The sequence below is a fragment of the Quercus robur genome, chromosome 9, assembly GCF_932294415.1.
Source record: "Quercus robur chromosome 9, dhQueRobu3.1, whole genome shotgun sequence".
Taxonomy (NCBI): Eukaryota; Viridiplantae; Streptophyta; class Magnoliopsida; order Fagales; family Fagaceae; genus Quercus; species Quercus robur.
In genome coordinates, this window is record NC_065542.1 from 49,135,765 (window position 1) to 49,154,946 (window position 19,182).

The following is a 19,182-nucleotide window of genomic DNA, read 5'->3' on the forward strand; positions in this document are numbered from 1 at the left end:
TTTGTTTAAACGGGCGCTGTAAATTTATTAAAAGGTTTGTGTTAACGGGCGCTGTAACACGAGCTTTTTGCACACTTTTTTTTTTAATTTTTGCAGCCTTTTATCCTTTTTGAAAAAATTTTCATTAAGTATCTTTCACTAAGGTGAACTAGTTTTCAAGGTACACGTGATTGGGTAGAATGTAGTAGGTCCTTGACAAGTTGACGATAGCTTGCATTTGCCTTCTTTCATATGTTGAATAACTGATTTAATTTATTTTCATTTTTATTTTTAAAAGAAGAATGACCGATTGGAGCTATTTGAGTCAGACGTGTTAATTAAGTTGCACGTAGTGTCTTTGTCATGGCTTTCATAGTTTCGTCTCCAGCTCCCTTGTCAGAATTTATTAAAAGGTTTGTGTTAACGGGCACCATAAGGTGCTCGTTAACAAAAGCTTTTTGTTTACTTTTTGCGGTCTTTTATCTTTTTTGAAAAATTTTTAGTACTTTTTTAATCTTTTTTTTTATCCTTTTAATAACTTTTTGTCCTTATTATTAACACAACCTATTAAGGGAAATCTTAATAAGCACCAAACAGTGCTTGTTAACACTTAACATTTCCCTTATTAAAATCCACATAGTGAGTTGTAGCACAAGATTATGCATTTTTTATGTCACATAGCATGACTCATCTTTCACTAATGTGAATGGGTTTTCAAGGTAAATATGATTTGAGTGTTTGGGTCCTTGAGAAGTGGACGACAGCTTGCATATGTCGAATAACTCATTTAACTTTATTTATAAAAGAAGAACAACTAATTCTTATTATATGGCTATATAGCTCTCTATAGTCTATACTAGTCAGTCAGCCACAAGTCCTATAACTGTACTCTTCATTAGAAATCCCATGAATCCTACTAAAGGGAATACATCATTGCTTCTTCTCTCCCTTCTTCTTGTTTGCCCAATCTGCACTTCTCTTGACACCATAACACCAGACCAACCCCTCAAGGATGGTCAACTTATACTCTCAAACCAGAAAAACTTTACACTTGGGTTTTTCAGCCCTGGCAATTCCAGTCACCGCTACGTTGGAATTTGGTATAACCAAATCATCGAACAAACCGTTGCATGGGTTGCAAACAGAGACACCCCTCTCAAGGATACCTCTGGAGTCCTCTCCATCAACGGTAAGGGAAACCTTGTACTTCACACCCAAAACCAAACCACTCCTATTTGGTCCACCAATGTTTCTTTTTCTGTCTTATCCACAAATAATTTTATGGCTAAGCTCTTAGATATAGGGAATCTTGTTTTGGTTCAACAAGACAGCCAACGTGTTACATGGCAAAGTTTTGATTATCCCACCAATACTATGCTTTCGCTTATGAAACTTGGGCTGGACCGACGGACAGGGTTGAACCGGTTCCTAACATCTTGGAAGTCCAAAGATGACCCAGGAATTGGCAACTATTCATTTCGAATGGTTCCTACTGGGTACCCTCAGATGCTCTTATACATGGGTCAGACTCTATTATGGCGTCAAGGATTTTGGAATGGCATAACATGGAGCGGTGTACCCAAAATCGCATCAAATTACTTCAGAGTTACCTTTGTGAATAATCAAGATGAAAGCACCATGTTTTACAGTATTATTCCAAATTTACCCACCAAAGTTATTGTTAAAATGGTGTTGCATGAATCAGGAATTATGGAAAGGTCCTTATGGCTGGAGAATAGATGGGTCGAATATTGGTCCGCCCCACAAGGGTTATGCGATAAGTATTTGAATTGCGGTCCAAATAGTTATTGTGACCCATACAATAATTTGGTCATTTTTGAGTGCAAGTGCTTTCCTGGATTTGAACCCAAGTCATTTCGTGATTGCATGAGGGAAAAGCAAGGAGTGTCCATGTGCAACAATGGAGAAGGGTTCGTGAAGTTGGCACATATGCAAGTGCCAGATACTTCAATAGCACATGCGAACATGAGTTTGAGTATGAAAGAGTGTGAACAAAAGTGTTTGAGGAATTGTTCTTGTATGGCTTACGCAAGTGCAAATGTGAGTGTGGGAGGGATTGGTTGCTTGACATGGCATGGGGACTTAGTGGACACAAGAACATTTCCTGATGGAGGACAAGATTTATACATACGTGTGGATGCGGTTGTATTAGGTACTCTTAAATCTCTTTTCTTTAAAAAATTGGTAAAACATTTTATTAAAATACACAGTGACTTTTCCCACTACATTTGGTGGCTGGGTCACTGATTCAGTGAGCTAGGCACATGACATCGGTAGTTCAGTGGTTAGAGCCACCACTCCGATGATCAGTGCCAACATTCTGGTAGCTAGAGCCATCACTCTGGTAATCGATGCTGGCAATCCAGTCACTGAAGCTATTTGCTAGAGGTTTGATAACCGAAGCCACCATTCTGGTGGCCGGAGACATCGCTCTGGCAGCAGTTGCCCTCTGTCTAGTTGTAGAAGACATCATTCAAGCTACAATTAAGACAGTCTGGTCACTAGACCTCCTACACTAGCAATTCTGGTGACTCAGCTACTAATTTTGTTTGTTTGCTTGAAAATATTTATTTGTCATTGAAAGTTCAAAAACGTGTACAAAAACACTTTTGAACGTTTAGACCCCCAAAAACCAACTTAACCAACCCAAGCAATATGTCAAACAACTAGTGTGCGGAAACTTAACATATGCTATAATATAGAATTGATTAAACAACTATCTAAGCCACAACAAAATAAACCACAGCAGATAATGTAAAGGCAGAGATAGAGAGGAAGGAAGATGCAAACACAGAGATAACACCAGATATGTTATCGAAGAGGAAATCGAAGACCTCGGCGAAAAACCTCTCCGCCGCCCTCCAAGCAGTAATCAATCCACTAGAAAATACAGTTGGGATACAAGGACAACAATAGACCCTCCAAGCCTAATCTACCCAATGCACCTAAGCCCTCCAAGCTTCTTGCTCCAACGAGGTTGCGCCGAACCTTTTTCTTTTCTAGCTTTCCGGATTCTGCTACTACACCGTAGCATTAACCAATGAAGATTGGCTCCTTCCTAACTGCTTCCCAGAACTCCAAACGTCTGTCTCACAGAGATGATAATGGTGAGAACCAGGTTTGGTATAATGCCTCTCAAGGATTTGACAATGGAGAGGAAGAGAGTGAGGGAATTTGATGAGACTCTAAGGTAGAGATTGTGGGTGAAACAATCTGGTTTTTCTTTAGGGTTTCTCTCTCAAAATTCTCTCTGGAAGCTCTCTTTCAATCGTGGGTTAAAAGGGTATTTATACTGGAGTGAAGAGGAATGCGAAACGTCAGGTTTTTCCAAAACAGGGGTGGCTCGCGACTTGACCTCGCGGCTTGACTAAGTCGCGAGATCCAGTCGCGAGTTAACCGTATGGCGAGTTGTCCTGTTTTGTCCTGTAGTGCTCCAGCTAGCATGACTGTTCATCTTCCATCATGCTTGGCACGTGTGCATCTTCTGGCGGGTTGAAGCCGCGAGTCCCAGCCGCGACACTCTGTTTTCTTGCACACTCTTGAGCAAACTTCACTCTATCTCACTCACTACCCTTACAACAATCCCACCTAAATACAGGGTTACTAAATGCTGAATTACAAGCAAATTTGGCACGGAATAAAGCCAATTAGATGGTTGAATAAATTCAACCTTACAATCTCCCCCTTTGGCTATTCCGTGACAAAACCCTAAAACAGACTCTAGACTTAACATGTGAGTTGGGAACAGTTGAACAAAACTCACTCACACCTAACTCTAGAAGCTGTGAAGCACTTGAATCATATGAACATAAACTCCTGAAACACAACAATACACCATGATCATTGTAAGCAGAAAATTATAAATGCATATGAAACAGGCAATATGAGATCAAGCAAAAATGGAGTTAATAAACAAACCATGGCTTGATCAACCAAGTGAACACCACAAGGTAGTGATCACAGTGCTCATTCACACTTGGAATGAACACAAGGACATACAAGTTAACAAGCACAAGGCAAGACACTTGTATGTTCAACACTCAACCAATGCATAGCTCACATGGCATATGCATCTAGGAACAATCCTACAAGGGCACAAGAGTGACAGTACATAAACCAAAATGCAGAACATTTAGATTAAAGTACTGATTTCAACATAGCATAAAGGCTGCACTTAAGCATGGTACATACCATAAAGCCTACAAACCTATGCATAAAACAATAACCCTGAAAGCTTACAAAAGCATATGGGTACAAACCAACAAATACCTGAATAACATCATCAAACATATATTAAAGTTTAAACCAAGAGTCTATGAGATGAGTTAGGAACAGCTATACACCAAAACACAGTGTATCAAAACCATAAAAACCATAAGTTTAGAAGATAAGACAAAAAGCAAAAGTATGACAAAAGTATGTGTGTACTCCCCCTATCACTATGCACACTTCCCTTTGAACTTTTCTCCCCCTTACTGAATGCTCTCCCCCTTTTTGTCACGAATAGCTAAAGACTCTCGTCCAACTTTCGTTGAATCTCATCTAGCTGATTCTCCATAGTCTCGAGGCGCATTTGGACATGGTTGTTTGTGGAGTAGAGAAGTGCCACAAGCTCATCAACGCGTTTCTGAATGTGCTCAAGTACACTGCCGACTCTGTCAGTATGAGAAGCAGTTTGTGCTTGTGGAATACCAGCCGGTGAAGCTTCAGGAACAGCATGAGATGCAGATGTGGTATGTGCAGGTGTCTCTGAGTCAGGGGCAGATGAAGTAACCGGAGAGATGTGAGCACTTCGTGGTGATTTGGAGGAGTGACTCCTGCTCGCTTGAAGAGTGAACAAAGAAATGGGACGTTGACGAGTCAACATTTTACCATCTGCAGGAGGAGTAATGCCAGCACTAAGAATAAGTTTCATGACGAGACTGCAAAATGGAATGATTCCTCGAGCTGTAGATCGACACGCGGTCTTCCTCAAGTTGTAGTAGATGTGAGCACATATATCAATGGGGGCTCCGGTAATGAGATCACACAGAAATATAGCTCTCCCAAGATTGATGAATGTAGTGTTGGACAGTGGATAGAGATTGGTGAACATGATCAACTTCAGTGTGGTCAGCTCAGGTGCAAACTTTGCGGTGCTGATGGAAGTTCCTGCACTGGAAACCTCATGATCATGTCCTAGGATTTGTAAAATTTCTCCAACCTCTGGATTTCGTTCATCATAGGGAGTTAAATTCACATTCTGAGGTCTGGTGATGCCGAGAAGATTTGCGATGGAGTCTGGGGTAACACTAAACTCTGTTCCTCTAACCCAGAAAACGAGGACAGGTCCAAGATCAGATGCATTGGAGAAGCATTCTTTGACCAGCTCATCCATTGGATCATCAAAGTTACCGAACAAGTTTGCCCAGTCTCGTTTCTCAAAGATTCGAGGGATGAAAGTAGTCCCTAAGGTGTTGAACTCTACTACCCGCTCCACTATAGTTGTTGACTTGTCAAACACATTTGAGTAGGCGTGTGAGTTAAGGGGAACTCTGAATCTATCCTCATTGGGATCTTGAGATGCTTGAGATGATAGACGAGTCCTTTTAGCAACTGGGGTTGCTGGTTCGTTAGCAACAATGTCTTTACCCCTGGAAGATCGACGAGACATCTGCAAGAGAACAGGCCAACAGAAAAGAGCCAAGCAACAATACCCCACAAAAGATTGTCAACAAGATTCAGTGTAAACAATATTTCAATATAAAAACCCAGACTGAATAAAGTGTAGACCCAACCAAAACTTCCAACAATACACAGAAGCACAAACTAGTACGTGCATCAAACTTGGTAAAAGTGCACCAAGACAAAGAAAGACATCACAACTGTCATTGAGACAGGTTAACAAGACCATGATATGTAATAAGAAACAGCATTTGAACATTTTGAGCAGATAGCAAAAATCACTCCATCAGAGGAATGAACACAGGGAGAATATGTCAATCATGAAGAAACCAAACATCCACACGGGAGCATACATTATGATATCATAACCACTCAGTGACCAAAAACAAACACCAACATCAATATTCAGGCAAGTGTAATGAGTAAGACAAATAAACACCAAACCCAATTCAGAAAAGATTCTCAGATTCAATAAGAGGCAAAAATCAGAACAATGAAATACACATTGTGACTGCTCAGCATGAAAACAGGAGAGAACAATATCAAGACAGGACACTCCATACCCATTACACATAGAGATAAGAATAACGAACACAATATCAGTCCAAACAGTAACAGAAATATGCAGGAAAAAGAAACTGAGATTGAGAAAGCAAAAACCCATACCTTTTCTTGATGATTTGGAGAAGAAACGAAGCACCAAAGGAGTTTGAAAAATGGATTCACGAAGAGTTTTGGGAGGAAACAACAGTTTTAAGAGAAGATGAACAGTTACAAAAGTTCGAGGGAAAACTGAAAGAGGTTTAAAAACTGCTCCTATTTCTGCAAAACACGCGATTTTCGCGACTGGATTAAGTCGCCACATAGTCGCCAGCTCAAGCCGCCAAAGCACTCAAGAACAAAATTTTGAAAAATTTTTCTAAGTGTTTTTTGCGACTGGAAGGTCTACCCGCGAGTGAGTCGCGAGCTGAGCCGCGAAAATCTCTGAGTGAATCTCGCGACTGAACCTTCCACTCGCGAACAAGTCGCCAAAACTGACCAGCGAAGATGCGACTGAGTCTCGCGACTTGACACACCCGCGACTGAGCCGCCAAAACAGGGCAAAACAGTATTTTTGAAATTTTTCATATTTTTCAACAAAATACTTTCCAAAAACACCTAAAACACTCAAAAATCTTTTTGTGCTTGAATTAACAAAGATTGAGCATGTGAAAACACATTTTATCAAGTACAATCACACAAATGAATATGGCATTTATCGAACATAAACTTGTGTGTTGTGTGTGGATATCAACAATGAAATAGTCCTTTGTCTAATGTGAAGCTTCAATGATCAATTCAACCAAGGCATACACAATTAGCACTAGATCATGTGACCAATCTCAATTATAGAAATATGAATATATGACCTCCCACATAACTTGATAACATAACTTGGAGCTTTTCATTTGACTCCACTTTTAGCCAAAACATTTGATCTTTTGAGGCAATCATCTCTCATTGTGAGAGGGATATATAACATTTCTCTTTGAAGAACAGGCCTTTGGCCTTTTTGAAAGAAATTTCACTTTTAATATAAGGTCGCTTACCCTTTTTCCTAGTCAAATACTAGAATGTGCGACAGGCTTTTGCAGCTCAATATCTCTTTTCATTTGGAGATTTACATTTGGTGAGCTCTTTTTAGCAAAAAATAAAAAGTGGGAAGAGATATAGACACAAGTCTATGCATGTTTCAAGATCAACATAACCATTCACTAATCATTCATGACAAGTTTGAAGATCTATTTACAACAATCACATAGATTTCAAGATTTTTCCCATAGTGATATGAGTGCATGAAAACAAGCAATGCTCGAAAATGCACAAAGCCATTAGCACAAAGGTACAAGGCAAAACGAGTTTTAAGACACAACTCAACAAAGTCAATCAAGCTTTTTGATTTTCAAATTTTTTATGTAATTTTTGGATTTTTGACTCAAGAAACAAAAAGATTGATAAAACACAATTAAGAAAAATTCACAAACAAACAACCAAAATCAAAAAAAACAACAAGCATACCAAACAAACATAGTCACAAAGCATAGGAAGTATTAATGCATGGACATGTTGTAATGCTTATGCATGAGTACCCCTTTTCACCCACACGTCACTTGCGTTTGGGGTGATTTCCTTAAAGGATTGGGTACGGGAGTTAGGGCTTTCAAACCTTCGTGAGAAGCTTTCCAAGCAGTTGGTGAATGCACCAATCATCTTCATCACGTTCATCATTCCGGGATCTCCATTTTGCTCTCTAGGTTGATCCCCTGCCCAAGTTCTCCTATCAATTCTTGGTCCTCCTGACCTTTGAGGAGTTGCACTGTTCTTTGCTCTCAGCTTTTGGCAATTTGGTCGAGTGTGCCCTTGAAGTCCGCAATAATGGCACACATACATTCCTTTAGGACCTCTTTGTGGTCGTGGACGTGACTTGGCACGAGACTCAGACCTGCCCACATATTGATTACGATGATTCAGCATCCGTTGGTCCACCACATTCTTCTTCTCCTCCACCTCGAGCTTCACACCAGTAGGGTCAGCTACAACTGGATCTTTGGCTTTGACAAACTTCACTTCTTTGGTGACATTTCCAGTTGAGCTACTTCCTCCGGTATATCCCAGTCTGGATTTGTCTGAAAAGCTCTTTTGAGATGATATAACATCATCTAGCTTCTTGGTGGTGACCCTCTCTATTTTTGCATTTGCTTGCACAATCTCATTCTCAAGAAATCTTACTTTAGTGTAAGCTTCGGACAGCTCACCATTCAGAGTTTCAATCTCGCATTTGGCCTCCCTATACCGGATTAGAAGACTTTTGTAGTCCTCCTCAGCCTTCTTCATTTTTCTTACAGCAGCCTTGGCTACCCTTGTGTATTCGCCCGACTTCTCCAAGAGTGAGTTGTAATTTTCTTGAAGAGTTGCTGTGCTTTCTTCTTCTTCAGCTTCCGATTCTTCAACAATTCCTAGTGAGTCATCCTCACTATGTTCTCCAAGGTCTTGAACAAGCAAACTCAACTCATCCGAAGACTCAACATGAGCAATAGTCATGAAAGCTGAATAGTTCCCTTCTCCATCACAGCTCTCTTCAGATTCTGAGTCGGACGAGTCTGAATCACTCAAGGTCGTGGCATACACCTTGCCTTTTGATTTCAAATAATTAGGACATTCCTTCTTGAAGTGTCCATGCCCGTTGCATTCAAAACAAATGACACCTTGTGTGGATTGGGATTCTTTTCCATCTTTCCTTTGGAAATCCCTCTTCTCCCTTCCAGAATTTTGGAATTTTCTCTTATCATCAAATTTTCCATTGTTTTTGAATTTCAAAAACTTTCTGAAATTTTTAACAAGATAGGCTACATCTTTGTCCACCATATCTTCTCCCGATGAGCCTTGATCTTCCACCTTCTCATTAGTGGTCTTTAGAGCAAGGGATTTGCTCTTCCGTTGATTTGGCAGCGACATCTCATAAGTCTGCAGAGAGCCAACCAGCTCCTGTACTCTGATGTCATCAAGATCCTTGCTCTCTTCAATGGCTGTCACTTTAGCACGGAAGCTTTCCGGCAATGATCGAAGGATCTTCCTTACAATCTTTGAGTCCTCCATCTTCTCCCCCAAGTTAAACTTACTGACAACCACTTCATTTAACTTCCCATAGAAAGAGTCGAAAGACTCATCCTCACTCATCTTGAGCTCCTCAAACCGAGTGGTCAGCATTTGTAACTTGGTATCTTTTACTTTCTTCGTGCCTTCATAAGTTGTTTCCAGAATCTCCCATGCATCTTTGGCAATGGTAATGTGAGAAATCCTGTGAAATTCATCTGGAGACACACCACAGAAAATAGCATTTAGTGCTTTACTGTTAGCATTAGATGCAGCAAGTGCTGCCTTATCCCATGTGGATTTGGCTGCCTCAGGTTTGGTCCACCCAATCTCAACCGCATCCCACACGGATTCATCAATAGAGCATAAAAAGGCTCTCATACGAACCTTCCAAAATGCATAATTACTTCCATCAAAATATGGAGGTGCATTAAGGGATTGAGACCTATCCATCTCAAAAAGAAAGGGAGTCAAGGATCACACAATGGTAATGAAACCAAACAGCTGTGTACCCGCTCTGATACCAATTGAAAGTTCAAAAACGTGTACAAAAACACTTTTGAACGTTTAGACCCCCAAAAACCAACTTAACCAACCCAAGCAATATGTTAAACAACTAGTGTGCGGAAACTTAACATATGCTATAATATAGAATTGATTAAACAACTATCTAAGCCACAACAAAATAAACCACAGCAGATAATGTAAAGGCAGAGATAGAGAGGAAGGAAGATGCAAACACAGAGATAACACTAGATATGTTATCGAAGAGGAAACCGAAGACCTCGGCGAAAAACCTCTCCGCCGCCCTCCAAGCGGTAATCAATCCACTAGAAAATACAGTTGGGATACAAGGACAACAATAGACCCTCCAAGCCTAATCTACCCAATGCACCTAAGCCCTCCAAGCTTCTTGCTCCAACGAGGTTGCGCCGAACCTTTTTCTTTTCTAGCTTTCTGGATTCCGCTACTACACCGTAGCATCAACCAATGAAGATTGGCTCCTTCCTAACTGCTTCCCAGAACTCCAAACGTCTGTCTCACAGAGATGATAATGGTGAGAACCAGGTTTGGTATAATGCCTCTCAAGGATTTGACAATGGAGAGGAAGAGAGTGAGGGAATTTGATGAGACTCTAAGGTAGAGATTGTGGGTGAAACAATCTGGTTTTTCTTTAGGGTTTCTCTCTCAAAATTCTCTCTGGAAGCTCTCTTTCAATCGTGGGTTAAAAGGGTATTTATACTGGAGTGAAGAGGAATGCGAAACGTCAGGTTTTTCCAAAACAGGGGTGGCTCGCGGCTTGACCTCGCGGCTTGACTAAGTCGCGAGATCCAGTCGCGAGTTAACCGTATGGCCAGTTGTCCTGTTTTGTCCTGTAGTGCTCCAGCTAGCATGACTGTTCATCTTCCATCATGCTTGGCACGTGTGCATCTTCTGGCGGGTTGAAGCCGCGAGTCCACCCGCGAGTCCCAGCCGCGACACTCTGTTTTCTTGCACACTCTTGAGCAAACTTCACTCTATCTCACTCACTACCCTTACAACAATCCCACCTAAATACAGGGTTACTAAATGCTGAATTACAAGCAAATTTGGCACGGAATAAAGCCAATTAGATGGTTGAATAAATTCAACCTTACAGTCATACTAAATACCTGAAATTTTTATTTATTTTACTTCAAAACAAATAGAGTATTAGTTAAAGTTCATGTCTATTGTATTATATTAGTCTAAAATTTATGCAGAATACTTTGTTCAACATCTAATTTGCCTTATGGTACTAACCTTCTATGGTACTAACCTTAAAGTTGATTTAGGTCATACTATTGAAAAAGGATTTTCTCTATTTAAAATAGATATATTTCTTATTACAAATCTAAATGAGTATTACATTCCATATGGGAAAGAAATTATATATGGTTTTTTTAAATTATCTAAAAATATCAAAATTTTCACAATGCTGCCTTATCTATTTCATATAATTCAAAACTCAAATAATGTGTGGAGAAGTCGAAATTATTTAAGAGTTGTATACCCCTAACAACGCAAGATTTCTACAATTATATTCATCACCCGTAGTAGGTCCTACTATGTAATACTTATTTTATTTTATTTTTATATAGTTACAATAATAGGGGAGAGAGAGAGAGAATTTGAACTGTGATTCTACTTATATTAATAAGAAATACTCTCTTGGCGTTTGACATTGTTGTTACAAAAATAGGTTTGCAATTTTTGTTTTTCATTTCTTCTTTTAACACGTTTTCGCCCTCAAAAAAGAGAATCACATATGGACATCACATTGTTGTGAGAACATGTTTGTCTTTTTGTTTTGTTCTTTTGATATGCTAGACCTCAAAATGAGAAACGCATTTTCTCCTTTTTAAAAAAAAAAATAAAATCACATATTTTCCTTAAACCCATTGTTTCATCCCTACTCAATTGCATCAATAAATATTTATGTTCAATCAACTTCTGAAATTTATGATGTCATTTGAATAAAACTTTTTTTTTAACTCAGCTCAATATGCTAAGAAAAATGGTCTTACTCAGAAAAAGAGGACGTTGGCAATTCTGGGAGTTTCTGTTGCAGTAATGATTCTTCTTATAGTCTCAGTTGTGTATTGTTTTGTAATGAAGAAGAAGAAAGGTAAGGAAGTTTAGAGAAATTTTTTAAAACCTATTTTTATACTTCTAAGGCCAATGAAAAAATGCTCCCAATATTACTCCAACACCATGTTTCAGAGTTTATAAAAGAATAGGCAGAATATGTAAATCATGAAATAAAATTGAATAAAATGGAATGGAACATGATATATTTTTCAAGTGTAGAAGTTGATAAAAGAAAAAATGAAAAAGAACTAGATATATTTTGTTATTATAGTCATAATCATTTCTTTGGATCCAAAGATGGTATACAGAAGCAGCCAAGGAAATTTTTCAAATGCTATTCTGAAACTTCTTGCCTTTCAGCCTATGAATAAATGCATTAGCTCATTCCATTTGCACATTCTTATGTCTAGCATTTGTCAAATTCAAAAGAAAGAACACTCGATCTTGAAGATGACATGATCAAAAATCCCTTTTGACTTCTACAGAAAATATACATGAGCTCCATTGTACCCCATTTTACAGGCCTTTATTGGGAGGGAAACATGTCCTTCACTGCCAGCCAAGATATGAAGGACTTGTTGGGAAAAGCTGCTTTAGACCATACCAGTTCCTACCTTTCATTGAGACATACATGTATCTTATTTAATTCTACTCAGAATTGCAATTCGTCCTTCATTGCCAGTCATACCACTTTAGACCAATCAGCTGTATCCATCTTGTTTCTTATTTCACTCCAGGTTGAAATCCATGTGACTCTTCCATATTTAGATGAAATCTAGTACATTGAGTTGCCTTAGCCAGTTTTAATTGATGAAAATAAGCTTGTAGGGTGGTATCTTTTGATCTGATAGATTTCCAAGGCTATTGCATTTCCTTCAGAATACTGGATACTTTTGCAAACTCAAAAATTGCAATATCATACACCACCTTTTGGACAAAGTTGGGCATCAAACACCTTCAAGGTGTCAATTATCATGCCACATGGATAATTTTTTCACCCTTTCAACTAAAAGCTTGATGAATGGCCCAACCAATTCCCTGACATTTTAAGATTTTCTCCAGCCCCATCAGCAAGCCTGAGGAACTTTCATCATCCATAAGCACTTACCTCTTAGAAAAGTGCATTTGAACCAAATGGGATTTCCTATCAATGATAAATAGAAAATTGTAAACTTCAATTTTTCCTCTATTTCATTCTTTTATTTTAATGTGTTTCTTAGTTTTATTAAATTAGGCTTTTGTGTGAGAATTCCTAATTGAACAAAAATGGTTACTAGCATTATTAATTACTTGTTTTATGACAGAGACGAGGCATAGCACATATTCAGATAATGCTGACTCCACTCTACCATACTTCGAAGACTCTCCAAGTAGAAGGGACCTCAATGAAACTAGAAGAAATTCAAATTTGCCATTATTTAATCTAAGAACCATAATTGCAGCTACAGATAACTTCTCTATTGCTAACAAGCTTGGCCAAGGTGGTTTTGGCCCAGTTTATAAGGTATTCTCGTTGAACGAGTCCCAGAATTTGCATAATCTCATTTCAAGTGTGCTTATCCATCATAAATTCCATCATGAATGTTTACGGGTACTCATTGAGTATGAATTTGTTGTGTGCAATTGGGCTTCCCCAAATAATTCACCAATTTGAGTTTCTTTCAACAATTGTGCACTACGACAATGATATTTGGACTTTAATTGCAGGGTTTGCTACAAAATGGAATGGAAATAGCTGTAAAAAGACTATCAAAATGCTCTGGACAAGGAATAGAACAATTCAAAACAGAAGTTGCACTAATTGCTAAACTCCAACATAGAAACCTTGTGAGAATTTTAGGTTGTTGTATTCACAAAGAAGAGAAGATGTTGATCTATGAGTACTTGCCAAATAAAAGCTTGGACTCTTTCATTTTTGGTATGTCTTCTTTTTCACATTGACCTCACACATCATCACTAGAAAACGATCCTCCCATTACAAACATATCAATTGCAAGTAGCAAGATTTTATACGTAAGTAGAAAGGCCCAAATGCAATGCAATTTAATCTAAGTTCTCATTTCTTCATTTAGATGAAACAAAAAGGTCATGTTTAGATTGGGAAAAGCGATTTGAGCTTATTTGCGGAATTGGTCGAGGGATCTTATATCTTCATCAAGACTCAAGATTAAGAATTATCCATAGAGATTTGAAGGCCAGCAATGTTCTACTTGACAATGCATTGAATCCAAAAATTTCAGATTTTGGTATGGCTAGAATTGTTGGAGGAGACCAAATTGAAGCTAATACAAATTGCATCGTTGGAACATAGTAAGTATGCTAGAAAACAAAGATATACTTTTTTAACCGATTACTTGACTATCATTTTTACATCTAAGGAGAGTACAAACTACAGGCCTATGTAAGAAAAAAATACTAAGGATATCTTTGTAATTTGCTTTCATATTGTGATACTTCAAATTTTACGTATGTTAGTGCCCAAAGAGCTATCTTTGATCATTTTATGTTGAGGTTCAATATCTTCCTTTTCATTGTGCTATGGCAGTGGTTATATGTCACCTGAGTATGCAATGCAAGGACTTTTTTCAATAAAGTCTGATGTATATAGCTTTGGGGTATTGCTACTGGAGATCATTACTGGGAAAAGGAATGGTACTTACCATCATGATGGCCCTTCCTCAAATTTGATTGGACATGTAAGTACATGTGCAAACAATGACTGCAAAATTAAGCCTATATTGTTGAGCCTAATATGATTAATATCTTGTCTCAGGTTTGGGACCTATGGAGAGAAGACAATTCCATGAAAATAGTCGACCCGTTACTAGATGAGACATACCTTGCTAATGAAGTTTCAAGATGCATTCAAATTGGACTTTTATGTGTGCAAGAACATGCAACAGACCGCCCAACCGTGTCAACTGTTGTTTTCATGTTGGGTAATGACACTCCTCTTCCTTCTCCAAAACAACCTGCATTTATTTTGAAGGGTACTTGCAATAGTACAGACAGATCAACTAGTGCCGCATCTAATTCTATAAATGAAATAACACTTTCTAAAATCGATGGTCGTTAAAACCCCAAACTATTTGAAGCAAGTGTATAAATATTCCATTACAACATAGGATCGAGTCACTCTAAGTCTACTCTACATTACTATTTTTTTTTTTTTTTTTTTTGGGTATGAACAATTGAACTTAATGTATACATTGTCAAATTGTTACAAAAAAGAAGATAATATATAATATTACACAAACTGCTATTGTCCAGAACTTGTGATGAAATCACTACCATCTCCTTTAGCTTTTTCTTTCAAGTGATTTCTAAAATTAATATACAAAAAGTTAACTGTGTATATATGTTCCGTGGAGATAACTTCATTGGACCTGATGTTAATGCTTTTACAATTTATTGATTTGTTCGATTGTGAGTGATCAACTAAAAATAGTGGATTCTTGTAAACAATAGTGGGCTGAAAGTGTCCACCACTTACAATTGTACATATCTACTATTATGAAATCAAGTATGTGATTGAGTGTATTCTTAGAATTATTGTTGACACAACTCTTGTACCATGACCTTTTTCATTACCCTGGTATGGTTGATTCTCTAAATAAAGGATAAAAAGTGAGCAGCTCATATAAAAGTGACAAACAAACAACCAGTCATAATTAGGCACGTCTGAATTATAATAACAGTTTGGGTTCTAGAAGAACTCTTGTGAAATATATCTTCATTAGAAAATAAAATTAACAAATACACAAATAAAATGTACATAATTTTCCTCTTCTTTTATAATTTGAAGTTATCCATATTATTCTCACAATTATTTTTTATTTTGAAAATCAACGTAATGAAAGTGCTCTTAAAGACACTAACTTGGATAGGATTCTTCTTTAAAAATCAAGGAAATGAAAGTGCCAAAATTTGTCATTTTCAATACAAAATGCATACTTTTAATTTACGTTCTTAAATTTTTAGTTCCGACTGCCAACCACTCAGGATAGTATTTTAATTTACATTTAATTTGTAGGTGACCTGTGACCATCACTTAATTTACTTGTACCTCCTCTCAAAAAAATGTTGTACCCAATAGTCATAAATCATATTCATAGCCATTAATATTTAGTTCGGTTAAGATGAACCCTTACATATTTGTAAAATAAAGGTGGAAGTTTCCCTGATTATTACTTGTATACAAAATTCAAGGATCATTAAATTGGAATAGGTCCCTTACTAACCTAACCAATTGGAATAGGATGAAATTTCTTCCCATTCACACTAAACGTTGTGTACACTCCAAATTTTTTCTACATCTCATAATTATACATTGTTGATAGGTGTCATCCAAGTCCAACATGATTAAGAGTTGTAATTGAGACTATGGCCCAGAAGCTTTACTAATCAATACTTTGCAAGAAAAATTAAACACTCATTTGATGTAATAGGAGACTATGGAATTTGACAATGTATACACCGGGGGTTTTTTTTTGATGTTGTCAAATTGCTATAGGTACTAAAAACTCTAGTTTGATTAGTTGGCAAGTCATGTTCTTTAATCGTGAAAAGTATACAATGGAAGACTTTTATATTCCGACAATAAATGTTTTGGAGACAAAATTGTTAGCCCCTTCATCCCATTGGGACCCCCCCTATTTATACAAAGGAAAAAGGGTCCAATACTCCTAAGTGTGACTTAGTTACATGGAATTTTTGTGTAATTCTGCCTTGATTTCTTTTAAAAATTTAATTATAATTTTAAACTCTAATTTGGTGATTTTTATATAAATTTTGTGGTTTGATTTTGATTGAGTAAAGACATATTAGCCAAAAGCAATGAAGGTAGAGCAATTAAAGAAATTTGTACTTTCAAATTAGCAATTACAGATGACTAATGCCGCATTGTTATTTGTGGTTGTGGTATGAATAAGCGATATATTGTTTGGGCGACTGATTGAGGCAAAGCAATTAACCATATTAAAAGGGATTAGCAACTTTTTATTTCTCCTTTACCATTTGTGGTATGTATCTGCCATTTTCACATATGCTCAAGTGAAGTACCCATTAGGATTTCCCTTAATTATGATAAACATATTTTTTTTTTAAAGTAAGTTCTATATTTATTAAATGATATATATATATATATATATATATATATATCAAGGGCCATGTAACTGAATTAGCACCTCCCCATACATAAAGTGCCTGGGGTTTAAGAGAGAAAAGGTTCAAATTGCAAGAGTCAGGGAAAAAATGTTCAAATTGTGGAATTAGCAGCATATTGTAATTATTTCTAAATAATAATAAAAAAGATATAGATATAGATATATATATTGTTTTCCTTGAGCTAAAGCAATTGCGATGGAAGTGTGGAGTGGATGGTTTTTTTTTTTTTTAGTCCTTGAGTATTTTGGTTTGTTTCAAATGAATAATGGCTCCTCTTAGGCTCTTAAAATTTTTGGTATATTGATTTTGCTATCTATAACTTTGATTCTTCTTTACCTAATAAAGTTTGGAATTTTCTGTAAGTACATTTTTTCTAAAGAAAATGAATAGAAATCTCTTTTCATGTTCATGCTCATGTCAAAGTTCATATTTGTATCTTTTTCAATACTCAATAAGTTTACTCATTTTGTGAATTATCAATTGTAGTTAAGGAAAAAAGTATAAACACAATACTATTCAATTAAACTAACATGAAAAAATAAATCTATTGATTAAAAAAATGGACATGAAAATAAAAATTGCACAAAAAATTTCTTAAATAGAATTAAAATCATTTTTAGTAAATATTTTTTATCAAGCAATCATGTCCTAACTAACAACATTCCAAACATTATGTGCAGAAAGGGGTGAAGAAATGGTTGTTCAATTTATTTAAGAAATGTGATCTAGCTAATAGAAATTAAAAAAAAAAAAAATACAATAACTTTCATGCATAGTCATGAATTACACCTTTACATATATCTTATGCATTTTATGAGTTTTATTTTATATAAATGCATTTCATAAAATTAACAAAATTTATCATAAAACCCTTCATTGTATTTTTTAAAATCACTACATAAAAATGAATGAAGTTTTTTTTTCCCAAAAAAATGTTCTCCAGTCATAATATTTACCAAAAAAGATCATACCAAAAAAAAATCGTGCAATGCATAGGCCAATAACCAATCTATATATATAATTAAAGCCAAAACTGAGAGAAAATCCAATTAGATTCTAAATTAGATTCCAATTGTTGTCTAATTTTGTGCCACGTGTCCAATTTAAGGTTTTTTTTTTTTTAAACATTGATTTCCAAATACCAATAGACTTTCCATTCCAAATATATTGCAATATACCAACTTTTTTTTTATGAGATAGTTTTTGTGATGAGATATTGGCTCCTAAAAAAGGGCCATATATGGGACTGTGATTTCATGAACAACATGTAATTTTAAATAGAGTGATGGCAGGTAGCTATACATACATACATACATATATATATAGCCAAAACTAAGAGAAAATTTAATTAAATTCTAAATTTGAGTCTAATTTTGCGCCATGTGTCTCATCTAATTTCTAAATTTTTGTGTCAAGTGAATTATTAGATGCAAAATTCAAAGAGTCTAAAATCAATTAGATTCTAAATTGAATTTTAATTGGAGTACAATTTTGCACCATGTATCTCATCTAATATTTTAATTTTTGTAGTTGGTGAATTATGTGGTACAAAAACCGAAGAGTCTAGATCCAATTAGATTCTAAATCATATATACAAACACACATACATAATTGTGATTGTTTTTAAATGTATAGTGTGCATATGCTCGGGGTTATACACTACTTTTATTAAATGAATGTATCAATTTTTAAACACAAAATAGAAAAATAATTAGGAAATTGATTTATTACCTTGTTGACATGACACTAATTATATTCATTACCATGTTAGTTTACAAGATTTTTATGATATAATTGGTAATAACTTTAACTTATTGAAAAAATGATAATGTAAAAAATTGACATTTGGCTTTATTTTTTAAAAAACAAAAAATCATTTTAAAATTAGGTAAATGGTATGTTTTTTAGATGATGTTCATGAGCACTTTAACTAAAAAGTCACTTAAACCCCATTTGGTTGCCAAGAAAGCAGAGGAAAAGAAAAGAAAAGAAATTTTCAATTTCTGCTAATAAAATGACATCTCATTTACTTATGGAGATACAATTAATATATTTTCAAGTATTTTATTTTATTTTATTTTCTAATTAAAGACACATGATAATTCAAGG

The 19,182-nt window shown here is 36.2% G+C and overlaps 1 protein-coding gene across 1 annotated transcript; it reads left to right on the forward strand.

Annotated features, from left to right (window-relative positions):
• The first annotated feature begins 853 nt into the window (after nt 1-853).
• On the forward strand, nt 854-15,084 carry LOC126698863 (G-type lectin S-receptor-like serine/threonine-protein kinase RKS1). The gene is made up of 7 exons (XM_050396372.1): nt 854-2,152; nt 11,816-11,944; nt 13,212-13,411; nt 13,615-13,825; nt 13,980-14,217; nt 14,453-14,603; nt 14,681-15,084. The coding sequence occupies exons 1-7, from the start codon at nt 886-888 to the stop codon at nt 14,981-14,983; spliced, it is 2,499 nt and encodes an 832-aa protein (XP_050252329.1). The 5' UTR covers nt 854-885; the 3' UTR covers nt 14,984-15,084.
• The last annotated feature ends 4,098 nt before the right edge of the window (nt 15,085-19,182 follow it).

Bases quoted from the DNA above. Each gene is read 5' to 3' on its own strand.
- LOC126698863 (XM_050396372.1), top strand. From the start codon at position 886: ATGAATCCTACTAAAGGGAATACATCATTGCTTCTTCTCTCCCTTCTT. The intron at 13,412-13,614 runs GTATTCTCGTTG...CTTTAATTGCAG, and splicing joins GTTTTGGCCCAGTTTATAAG to GGTTTGCTACAAAATGGAAT. The intron at 14,604-14,680 runs GTAAGTACATGT...ATCTTGTCTCAG, and splicing joins CCTCAAATTTGATTGGACAT to GTTTGGGACCTATGGAGAGA.